At 36.0% G+C, this 11,840-nt stretch overlaps 2 protein-coding genes across 3 annotated transcripts in view; both read left to right on the top strand.

Annotated features, from left to right (window-relative positions):
* The window catches only part of LOC130549247 (chloride channel CLIC-like protein 1), an 11,543-nt gene extending 5,847 nt beyond the window's left edge, over positions 1–5,696 (top strand). Inside the window, exons 5-12 of the mRNA XM_057326467.1 lie at positions 2,244–2,443; positions 2,672–2,764; positions 2,845–3,069; positions 3,662–3,802; positions 3,964–4,063; positions 4,303–4,400; positions 4,480–4,626; positions 4,715–5,696. Coding sequence (XP_057182450.1) covers positions 2,244–2,443; positions 2,672–2,764; positions 2,845–3,069; positions 3,662–3,802; positions 3,964–4,063; positions 4,303–4,400; positions 4,480–4,626; positions 4,715–4,813 — 1,103 coding nt within the window. The 3' untranslated portion in view covers positions 4,814–5,696. The remainder of the gene's footprint in view (positions 1–2,243; positions 2,444–2,671; positions 2,765–2,844; positions 3,070–3,661; positions 3,803–3,963; positions 4,064–4,302; positions 4,401–4,479; positions 4,627–4,714) is intronic.
* A 1,617-nt stretch (positions 5,697–7,313) lies between these two features.
* On the top strand, positions 7,314–11,816 carry LOC130548956 (chloride channel CLIC-like protein 1). Of its 2 annotated transcripts, XM_057326048.1 has the most exons (11): positions 7,314–7,764; positions 7,859–7,978; positions 8,389–8,499; positions 8,587–8,811; positions 8,936–9,076; positions 9,234–9,333; positions 9,553–9,650; positions 9,997–10,143; positions 10,237–10,863; positions 11,160–11,222; positions 11,575–11,816. In XM_057326048.1, exons 1-11 carry the CDS (start codon positions 7,600–7,602, stop codon positions 11,650–11,652), a joined length of 1,875 nt encoding a protein of 624 aa, XP_057182031.1. In that variant the 5' UTR covers positions 7,314–7,599; the 3' UTR covers positions 11,653–11,816. The 2 variants fall into 2 exon arrangements, with proteins under 2 accessions (XP_057182031.1, XP_057182032.1); XM_057326049.1 differs by lacking the exon at positions 11,160–11,222 and having other exon boundaries at positions 11,575–11,815.
* Positions 11,817–11,840: the final 24 nt, after the last annotated feature.

Raw genomic sequence — 11,840 nt, 5'->3', positions numbered from 1 at the left:
AGTTTACTAAAACCGAGAACTGGACGTTAAAATATAGTGTGACCGAAATAGCACAGAAATATTGTGAATGATTATAAATATGTCGGGGTGTGTTTGTTTGTATTTTTTTGTAACTTGCTCTAGTGCACTCGCATTACTGTAAAAAGAAATCGACTGTTCACTTCTCATTCTTGGAAAGCATGTCTACCGGAAGATTGCTTTTTAGTCAAATATGTCGCAATGCAGAAAAAGGTAGAGCTTTTCACAACACAAAATGCAACACTTGCTTCGATTTGTGGTTTGCGATTTAAGGTGAACGAAACCGTCCCGGAAATGTGAGCTAAACTGTGCCTTGAGGTATTGTTGTCTGTAGTTAAATTGAAGATCTTGTAAATAAGAGCTTTTTTGTATTTACCTAAATTATAATTACAGTATAAGATACAGTTACAGCTGTATAGCACATTGCACTATGAACATCTACATTATGTTTAAAAAAACCTGATGTCTCTCATTTCGCACTTGCAGAATAAGCAGCATGAATGGTCACTTTTTCATTAATATACATGCAAATGTAAATAAAACACCATGATGTAAATACTAATAGCAGATGTTTTGTCAAGTCATACTCATGAATTGAAACATTTAAATAGATGTCAAACATATTTATGAATGGTTTTATTTCAGATTGTCATTTTCCTAAAGCATATATAATATGCATCACTTTTGCACACTTTTTTTTCTGTTGATGCAGAGAAAAGCTATTATACTCGCTCAGTCACCTGGTTATTAGGTACTTTAACATGGAAAAAACAGCTTTAAAACTTTGTGGCACTACACTTGAAGCCACAATATGGAATATTTGGACCGCTAGATGGCGCACTTTCGAAACAACAACAAAAGGCGAAGCTAAATGACGTTATGTAGGAGAGTGGAATTATGGGACATGCCGTTTTCACCACCCAGAGGCGTATGGAGATCGTCCATCATGTTCACGGACGAGGTAATGAATGAATTTTATTTTATGTCATCGTCATGAATTAGCTTGCAAGAAACGTGAAATATAATGCTACGATAGCCCGCGATTGATATTGGACTTTGTCCATTGATTTGGTAGCGTAATGCTACACAGTTTTACGTGTTTAAAACAGTTATACAGTCATCGTTTAAAAAGTAAATTTGAACGAACCCACAGCATTTACAAGTAACGTTACTGGCTATATATTTTTGTGCGACATATACTGTATTTCATAGGGTAACTGCATTCATTTTTGCTTACTTGTCTATTAAAACACATACGAGAGCAGAGTCTCTGTCGAGTCAAAGTTGGTTCGCGAAGCTCTCTCCATTTAGAAAACGTCACACTGATATTAATCCTTGTTTTATTTCTTCATTTGTCCATGAGCCTGCTTTCCTCATTTGGCCCACGTTCACGCTTTTTTGGGTTTCCTTTACTCGCCAAAGAGTAATCGTGATCCATAATAACAGAACAGATGCTGCGTCCCAGATGCTGTATAACCACTTCCGCATTTGCGTGTTGCCGTAGTTTCTACAACCGGAAACTGAGGGTAGTGCGGAGCAGCAGATATGAAGTCACTGATATGCGACAAATACAAGGAGACAAGGGACAGGCCATTATTTTAAATAGGAATTTCTCTGGATTTGCACATTCTTGGGAACATTTGGGATAATGTAAGCACACAACTGCATGAAATATATCACACTGTGCAAGTGATTTTTGGATATTTCATAACAAAATTACTCCATATTGTGGCTTTAAGGAATAACCGTTGAAAGTTTACAGAAAACCAAATAAAACATTGTGAAGAACAAAAAAGTCTTTTTTTATGTCTCCAGTTATGTTATTGATGATTAGTGAGGGCACTGTATTTACACAACACATTTGTGAAGTTATGCATTCATAGACATCCCATAAGCATTGGCATTAAAAATGTGTTTGACAGTCCGTACAATTTCCGTCTCTGTGAATTTAAATGTAATAATTCTTAATAACTCTAAGAGCAGCACTGTAGTGAAGAGCAACACTACCAGTTATGGACAATATGTGTAGCCCCGCCCCATTCTGCAGGTTGCTGTAATGTGTACTTGACTGCTATGATAGCACGTGGATGGCTAAACCAAACCTACAGGTTATTTCACCTGTGTACAATAGAGAATGGTTGTTTCTTTCTTGAGGGAAACGAAAACCGAAGAAACACTTTTGGTCCTATGGGACTTCAACTTGAATCTGAAAAAACACATGTAACTTTCCCCTAAATTGTTGTATATTTATTGGATGATAATGAGGGTGCTGAGCTGTTCGTCTTTTGGATTTTGGAGTCTGTTTGTTTTTTGTGAACTTTATGTTTTTACCTATGCAAACAGTAATCAAGGTGATGCATGGATCAATCTAGATGACATGATCAATTATGACCCAAGAACAAAAAGCATGAGAATACCCACAGAGGTGAGTTTTATTTAAAATGTCTGAAACTATTCTTACAAGGCACTAAAATCCATTCAATTTCATTCTTTTCTATAGAATACTGACTTTTTCAAATCATTTCTCCTTCATATGAGATTTGAGTACTTGTTTCTGATACTGACTTCTGTTGTCTAATTTATTTAGGATCCAGATTACATTTCAATGTATATATTTCTTTGATATTTCTTTTTTTGGGGGGGGCACAAAAAGAAGGCGTGCACCACTGTTCAACAGCCAACATGTCTTCCGGTATTCAAGCGTTTAATTTCCAGGCTCCTTAAGGAAACTACGAAACTTGGTCTAGTATGTCCATCCATCTTAAGGAAATTGAGCTAATGCTCAGCACTACTCAGGATTTATAACTTATTCTCTTTACTATTTAGCCTGATGGTGCAAAAACATTTATGCACTATGACGCTGAGGTGAAACTGTCCAGGCAAATGGTATCAGAGTTCCAGAAGCTTTTGAAAGACGACAAAGACTGGAAAAACGGAGCTTTGGATGAGGCTCTTAGTCAATTTCTGGTCAACTTCAGACTCAGTGACCACAAACCCTGGACGTGGCGATTTGAAGAAACATTTCATGTAGAGGTGGATACTGCCTTGAAGGTTACTATATTTAAAAAAAATTACGTATATTTTCTCATATGTGGTGCTTTAGTGGGGTTGCAGGGGTCTTTAGATCCTCCGAATCACCCACAAATAAAAATTCTGTCATCATTAATTCATTATTGTTCAAAACCTGTATTTGACTCTTTCTGAACACAAAAGAACACATTTTGATAAATGTCTGGTCATATAATGGAATTGGGGTCCAATGTTGTTTGGTTACCAACATTCTTCAAAATATCTTCTTTTGTGTTCTGCAGAAGAAAGAAAGTCATAAAGGTTTGAAATGATATGAGGGTGAATAAATGATGAAAGAATTTTCATTTTAAGGTGAACTATCCCTAACAATAGAGATAAAACACCAATAATGTACAGCTAATTTTATAATCATATTTTGATATTCTCATAACTTTCTTGCATGCACTAAAATGAAGTATAAGGAATGAAAATGCAAAATATGTCTTGATCTGTGCAGTGCTGCAGTACTCTTTTAATTTCTAATGATAAAGAGGAAAAACAATATTGCTATCATGGTTATTATCATTATGGTTATTGACAATGCCAGTACATCTACACTCTTATTTTTTTACAGCTTTCTTTGTGTGTTCTGGTGATCACAGCTGCTATCTGCACTGAAATGTGGTCTGTGGTGTCTTGGTTCATCCAGTTCAAAAGAATAGTTCTAATCTGCTTTTTCATTAGTTTGATCTGGAACTGGTTGCATCTTTATATGGTAATTCTGTTTTTCTATACTAAAAGATAGAGGTCCTGTACACAATATTGTCAATATCTGTTAATATCTGTTTTATTTTTTTGGTAGTAAACAATTAAACCTATTTATGTGGTTAACATAAAGTATTGGGTTTTTCTATTCATTTTCTTCTCCTTGGCTAGCTTGCGTTTGCTGAGCACCAGAAGAACATTGTGGTGATGGAGAGGCTCCGTGAACAATGTACTGGGATGAAAGAAATGACCTGGTGGGACAGTTTACTAGGTGACGTGCTTGGGTGAAGTTATTTACCCAAAATAATAATAAATGTGTTATTATTTACTCCGCTTCTTGCCATTCCAAACCAGTATTATGTTTTTTCTGTGTCTATAAGACTCTTTTACATACAACAATAGTTCATAGTGACTACAGGCTCTGGTTTATCTCATAATAAAACATTATAACATCCAGCTTTAGATTTGATTTACATTTCATAACAGTAAATCTCTGAATTGTCTTTTCAGAGTGGTATAGACGTACATTTACCCTTCAAGATGACCCTTGCAAAATATACTATGAGACTGTGCTGGTGAACCCCATTTTACTTGTACCCCCAACAAAGGTTTGTATCTCTTAGTTTTTAAACTTGGTGACAATTGAACATTGAAATGGACACCTTACAAGAGTTCATGTTTTTACAGGCTTTTATAGTCACCTTAACCTACTTATTCACCGATCCATTGAAGCACATCGGACAGGGCATCAATGAGTTTCTCAGAGCTTTGCTGAAGGATCTACCAGTTTTTCTCCAGATACCTGTTTTTTTAACAATTGCGGCACCCTTCTTAGTAAGAGTTTATGATATGTTATATTTATTTTACAATATTTATTTTATGTTTAAAAAATATACTTAGACAATGAACCGGATGTTCTCAGGTGTTTACATGTGGAAGTGCTCTTGGTGGCGTTATAAAACACGCTGCTGTACTGTTGCCCTGGCTTGGTGAGCATCCTGCAGCCCCAGGCAAGAGATGATGAGGATTTGGCCCCACAGCCGCTACATGTGCACCAGGAAAGGAACAGAATTAATCTGGTCAGAAACACGGTTAACGAGGGCATTAGGGCAGGAGATGCCAATGCTAATGTCCCACAGAACACCTCAGCCAGGAAAGAGCAGGTCTGGGAATGCCCAGGCAGTGCCATTGGAAACACTGTACTCTGGCCGCATCTCTAGCATCAACCCAACTCATTTTCAACAGCAGGAAGAGGAAGAAGATTGGATATTAGAAGGTGAAGATCACGAAGTGGATGATGTCTATGTCTATGATGTGTATGACTGTAAATCTACCATTTACAAGAGGGAGGAGAAAGACACTCAGACTTCGAGACAAAATGAGAATGAACCTACAACAACTGTGCCTTCCAAAGAAATGTATGTGAAAACACTAGGTGCTGATCATTGAAAGAATACAAGGTTTGTTTGACTTTCAACGTCAACACTGTTTGATTATGGAAATACAATTGGAATTGGTTTATACAAATGGAATGGAGAGGAACATATGCAGAGGGGAATATTCTTCAGCAAAACAGTGACACATTGAATGGTTCCTTATTCCTTTCAGTATGAATGCATTTAGTACGGATGCACACTTAAAATATTTAAAACATACTGGGGACCACGGTTTTTAATAATGTATTTCTTCTATTTTGGAAGGAAATTTGTGACCTATAGTCTGCAAAAACCCAGCTGAAGTAATTTTTGTGGTTTACTGTTTTCTACATAAAGTCATCCTACATAATATTAAGAAATTATGTTAAATCATAGTGAAATTAATGGCTGAAATCAAACTTTCAGCCAACTTAAAAAGAAATGTATAACCATCTAAAAAAATTGACAGAACTGAAATATAACATAATATAATAATTTAACGTACAGTACACATAAATGTATAAGTATACCGAATAACTATATACAGTAAACTTTCATTATTTCTGTAATATTTGTTCTCTCTTGCTCTTTGTTTTCAAATGTGTTGGTGTTAAATAAAATAATAAAAATGCTCATTAAATGTAAAAGATGAAATTGACTAATTCAAGATATTACATTAATTGTTATAGCAAATGTCTCTTTAAATCTTCTTTCGTATAATGTTTTAGGGATGCTCAGAAACATTTACATTACATTCGCATTTAGCAGACGCCTGAGTCCAAAGAATTAGGAAGACAATGAAGTGGTACGATATAGAAAACAACAACAAAAAACAATTCTTCTGAAACCTCTTATGTCCATATTCGCTGTTTTTCAGGAAATTGAAAAACGCTGCTTATTAAATTAGGCTATTCCATACTGTGTTGTCAAAGTTGACAAGCACTTTTTAATACTTTTAATTGGTTAGATATTTGCCAAACCCATGCAGTGACAATGGCAAAAAATACATAATAAATATTAGTATATCCCCCTCTGTGGCTTTGCCTGCAATTCCCCCTTGGCTTTTCCCCATGCCTCTAGTCGACACCCAGTTACATGATGACAGACATAAGGAACATTATTCTGAACAGTATATTGATCATGTTTACTATAGTGCAGTACAGATATACACTGATGGATCAAAAGACCCAGATTCTGGTATTACATCCGCAGCATTTATTCCCCACTTTAACGTTAAAATTTTGAAAAGAACATCGAATTATATTTCGGTATTCACTTCAGAATTAATAGCAATATTCATAGCTCTTCAGTGGGTTGAAGAAGTTCAACCAATTAGGTCAGTGATTTGCACAGATTCTTTATCTGCTCTAAACAGTTTATTAAGTGGAACTTCCCCAACTAGACAAGATTTGATTTATGAAATACTACAGGGTCGTTTTATAGCTAGACAAGCTGGAATTGTCATCAACTCTCTTTGGATTCCTGCAAATTTCAGGCAATGAAGAGGTGGATAGTTTGGCTACTCTCTAAAATTTCCGGAAATCGATATTAAAATTGCATTCAGTAAGTCAGAAGTTAAAGGTCTAATTGCAAACGAAATAAATATGAAATGGCCGAAGGAGTGGGAAAACGGAAACAAAGGTAGACATTTATTTCATATTCAGGAAACAGTTCTAAAGAATTATTCTAAAAGAATGATATTTGGTAATAGTAGAAAGGACGTATTAATTTCTAGAATGCGTATTGGGTCATTGCTTATTAAATTAATGTTTGTTCAGAATATGGAAACATGAATCCGGTCTATGTGACAAGTGTGGTCTTGCTGAAACCATCGCACATGTAAGCCTATTAATAATGTGTGAGGCATACAGTAGTAGAGAAAGATTTCAATTATTTTCTGGAAGTAAATGATTTATCTACCCAGATATTGTTAGGTAACGGCCCAAAACAATTTAAAATTTATGAAGAATTGTTAAATTTTTTAAAAGACAGTAATTTGATTTATAGAATTTTTCTTATCATTACGTACTCCACACTCCAATCCAGTAGGTGGCGGGAATGCGCCTTTTAAGTTTGGTTTGCCAACCTGCATTAAAAACCAAAGAAGAAGAAACGTTACAACTTTGTGTTGCTCTTACTGCATTAATATCGAGGACGTGTGAAATAACATTTGTATTTCTTTTCTGGTCATTAGCGTGAACGTCATGGGCGGTTGATATGCTAATTTAGTACATTTACGTCGATATAGAAAATGTGCAGGTTGACAATACACTAACTTACTAGCCCGCGTCTTGGAGATTTGTGTTTATTGGTTTTTATTGACATTTTGCTTATTATAGTCGAAGCGATGAAGACGATTCTTTGATCTGTCAGCTAAGTAAACGTACTAATAATGAAGGCACCGGGATGTTCGTCGATTTGGCTTTGGACTCTATTTGTTATTTGTGGACTTTTTGTTATTGCACATGCAAACATTAACGACGACGATGAATGGATCGATCCATATGACATGCTGAATTATGACCCAACAACCAAACGCATGAGAAAACCCACAGAGGTAACGTTACGTTTTTTTTGGGCAAGTGTACTTTGTAAAGGAAATCAAGCTTCTTACAAGAGTCATGGTCTAACCTTGTTTTCATGTTTCACAGTCAGCTAGTTACACAAATGTGCCAACCAAGAGAAGAGAGTTCAGCTCAGACTCCTGTGAACTGCCAAAGTGTCCTGATGTCTCTGAGTGCATGTTTAAACTCAGTGTTTTGCAGAAAGAGGTGATTAATATTATACAGTGATATTTCTTGAAGTACTATTCTGTTTGTTTTATACAGTGCTGTGCCCTTGCACTTTTGGTTTTAGTAGACCTGGGTGAATAGAAACAGGAAGTAGTTCAGCCGTGACTATAAATATGAAAAGCTTACATACTCTGACATAATGTCGATGGTTGGAACAAATACTGAGGGTGTCCTCTGTGCCCAGAAATAAAAACCCAAGAGTTCAAAAATTATGTTTTTATTCATAATTTTTAAATAATGTATAAATAAATAAAAAAAACACATTTTTAGTTTTACAGTTGCAGTCATTGGAATTTCAGTCTATTTAGCAGTAAGACAGTTAACAAGAAAGATGGTTTGGTGATTAAGATGAGCACATGTATGTTATATTTCTCATTCTATTTCTTTAGGTTGATGAACACAAAAAGAAGGGGGTCGCCACCTTCCAACAGCCAACATGTCTTCCAGTATTCAGGCGTTTCCTTTCCAAGCTTCTTAAAGAAACTGCAAAACTTGGTCTGGTATGTTTATCCATCATCTTTGAGGAATTGAGATTATGTTCCTCGGCACAATAACGAAATGTATAACATTTGCTGTTTCCTGTTTAGCCTGATGATGCAAACAAACTGATGCATTATGATGCCGAGGTGAAACTGTCCAAGCAGACGGTGTCAGAATTCAATAAGCTTTTAAGAGAAGACAATGACTGGACCACTGGAGCCATGGATGAGGCTCTCAGTCAAATTCTGGTGAAATTTAAACACCATGACCCTGAAGCCTGGAAGTGGCGATTTGAAGACACTTTTTATGTGGAGTTGGATACTGTCTTGAAGGTCTTTATCGAAGTTGAAGAATTTCTTAGATTTTCTAGTCAAAAGAGTCTAAATTATTCTATTTCCTGGACCAAAATATTACATAAAACTTGGTAATATTTCTTTACTCTTCTTTTTTCTACAGGTTTTATTGTGCGTTCTTATAATCACAGCTGTTATCTCCACTGAAGTATGGTCTGCGGTGTCATGGTTCATCCAGTTCAGAAGAGTGTTTGCCGTATGCTTTTTTATTAGTTTGATCTGGAACTGGTTCCATCTTTATATGGTAAAAATATTTATGTTTTCTATGTTAGAGGTTAAAAGGGATACAGTACTATACATGTTGATGTGTTATAGTTATGCCATTTTTAATGAACAGGTGACCGTTAGGTGGAGAAACCTACAGTATGTATGTGTGTTTGAGTTTTTTTAATTTTTGCTAGCTTGCGTTTGCTGAGCACCAGAAGAATGTTGTGCAGATGGAAAGTGTCAATGCAAAATGTACTGGGGTGAAACAGATAGACTGGAAGGAGAGTTTGTCAGGTGAGATGCTTGACAGCATTCCTTTGTAAACGTTTGCATTCTGTCACAATAACTTATGCCTATAGCAAGTGTACACAAGAGAAAACAAACTATTCTGTGGGATGCACAAGTTATTATTATGTATTTATACATAAATGGATAGAATAATTCTAATTGAACTAGTCCTTTATACTAAAACAGGTCACGATGTTCAATCTTTGAATTTTTATTTTGATTCAGAGTGGTATAGACATACATGGACGCTTCAAGATGATCCTTGTAAAAAGTACTACGAGGTCCTGCTGGTGAACCCAATTTTACTCGTACCTCCAACTAAGGTTTGTATGTCTGTTTCCAAAACTTAATATTAGATAAGACACATGAAAACTGTGATCAAAATTGAGGTTATCACATAAACAATTTTTTTTTACTTTTCCTAAATACATGTAGAAATATGACTGTTGTATTGCTTAAAAGTGAATATAAACGTGTTTCTTTGCAGTATTTGAGATATGAAAAAATACAGAGAATTTCTCCAGTTTTCATTTTCTGCAAATAAATGCAAATAGAAACAATATTTATATTTGAAATTTGGGAGAAATATTGTCAGTGGTGAAAATGGTCTTTGAAATGGTCTCTTAATTTTGTCAGCGGCTGTGTATGTTATATCCATTTTGTTTTTAGGCTATCACAGTCACAATAACCAACTTTATCACCGATCCACTGAAGCACATCGGGCAGGGCATCAGTGAATTTCTGAGAGCTTTGCTGAAAGATCTGCCGTTCACTCTCCAGATACCTGTGCTTCTTGTGATTGCAGGAGCCATCTTTGTAAGAGTCGATGGAAATATATTTAATATATTTATTTTAGGATATTTTAGAATAAACAGCATACTTAAGCAATCACAACCTTGCTTTCTTCAGGTCTTCATGTATGGAAGTGCTTATGCAGCTATACAACATGCAATCCCTTGGCCCCGGCTTGGTGGACGCCGAGACCCGCCCCCACCTGCTGTAGAGCAACGTCATGCTCCCAGACTAAGAGAGAATGAATATTGGGCTGGAGGTGACGCCCCACAGCCATTACAAGATCCCCACCGTAACAATATCAATCATGTCAGGAACCGGGTTAACCATGGCTTTGGGGCAGGAGAAGCGAATGCTAATGCCCCACAGCCTAACCAGGAGGGCATCCGGACCCCTCAGCCAAGAGATGGAGAAAGCAGCATGGACATTCTAGAAAAATTTGTTGGCCAGCCTGGAGATGTTCAGACGGTACGAGTCGAAACCCTGCGGTCTACGGGTAACATGTCTAGCCAAAATGACGTTGATTGTCAGCAGAGGACGCAGGAGCAGGACCCTGGCATAGAGAGAGGTGGAGAACCTGAAGCAGAGGACATTCAAAAAGAAAAGGAAAAAGAGAAGGATGTGTCTACGAAGGACAAGAAGGAGCAGAAAGATGCACAGACTCAGGACAAAAGTGAGATGGAGCCCAACGCGCCTTCCCAAAAAGTAGATGTGACAACACTAGGTGCTGACCAAGGGAGTGATGTAAGTATTGTTTGTGTTTCCTTGGATGTCTTGAAGGGCTAGTTCACTCAGAACTGAAATTTATCTTCATTTATTTACGCTTCTGTCGTTTCAAACCTATATTTTGTTCACATATTCACTTTTATTGTATAGAAAGGAGATGCATGAACAACTTCATGCAGGTTTGGTATGACATGAAGGTGAGTAAGTGATGACAATTTCATTTTGGTCAAACTGTCCCTTTAATGATGGAACATCAGTCTTAACTTAAGATTGCTTTATGAGAATTTTTTCCCCGTTTGATTCAAACACGGCAGCACATTATGTTCACAAAAAGGATGTGGACTGCTCAAAACAACATCAAACTGCAGGTTTTTACTGTAAGCATTGCATAGTATTAGTATGTCTGTCTTCTCTACATTTGTGGTTCTTTTATTTTATGTCATTGTCAATGTGATATTCAATGGTCTGTGACTGTATTGTGATTTTCATGTAAACGTGACAAAATGGACATGTTGTGTGTAAAAATGTAACAAATATTTATGCATTTGCAATATTTATTACATTGCGAACAGTGCAGTTTGCATGAACACATTATAGAGGACATTATATTGTATGCCATTACTCACTAAAACATTTATTAGTATGAAATGTATAATGTTTATGTTAACTCTGCATTATATTTTAATAAAAAAAATAAAAAAAATTTTTATCATATTTTGCTTTGTGCAGGTGGCATCAGCAGGCCCAACCGTGGTCCTTGAAGACGAAAAATGTTTCAGGACTCCAGTTCAAGAAACACTGCAATAAAATGGTCTCAAACTACGTACATGAACAGTTTACATGTAATTTTCTTTCTTAAATTAATATATATATATATATTAATATTATTTCAATATTTTGATATAGTGTTTTGAATGAAACCACATCTCACTGAAGTTCTTTGTATAAACGTGATGTAACCTCAGAAACTAAGTCCCAAAATTTCAAAATTAAAT

This window comes from Triplophysa rosa, linkage group LG25, assembly GCF_024868665.1.
Source record: "Triplophysa rosa linkage group LG25, Trosa_1v2, whole genome shotgun sequence".
Taxonomy (NCBI): Eukaryota; Metazoa; Chordata; class Actinopteri; order Cypriniformes; family Nemacheilidae; genus Triplophysa; species Triplophysa rosa.
This window is presented reverse-complemented; position numbering and strand designations above follow the sequence as displayed.

Coding starts and splice junctions, on each gene's coding strand:
- LOC130548956 (XM_057326048.1), top strand. CDS start 7,600: ATGAAGGCACCGGGATGTTCGTCGATTTGGCTTTGGACTCTATTTGTT. Junction 7,765..7,858: donor GCATGAGAAAACCCACAGAG/GTAACGTTACGT, acceptor CATGTTTCACAG/TCAGCTAGTTACACAAATGT. Junction 9,077..9,233: donor ACTGGTTCCATCTTTATATG/GTAAAAATATTT, acceptor AATTTTTGCTAG/CTTGCGTTTGCTGAGCACCA.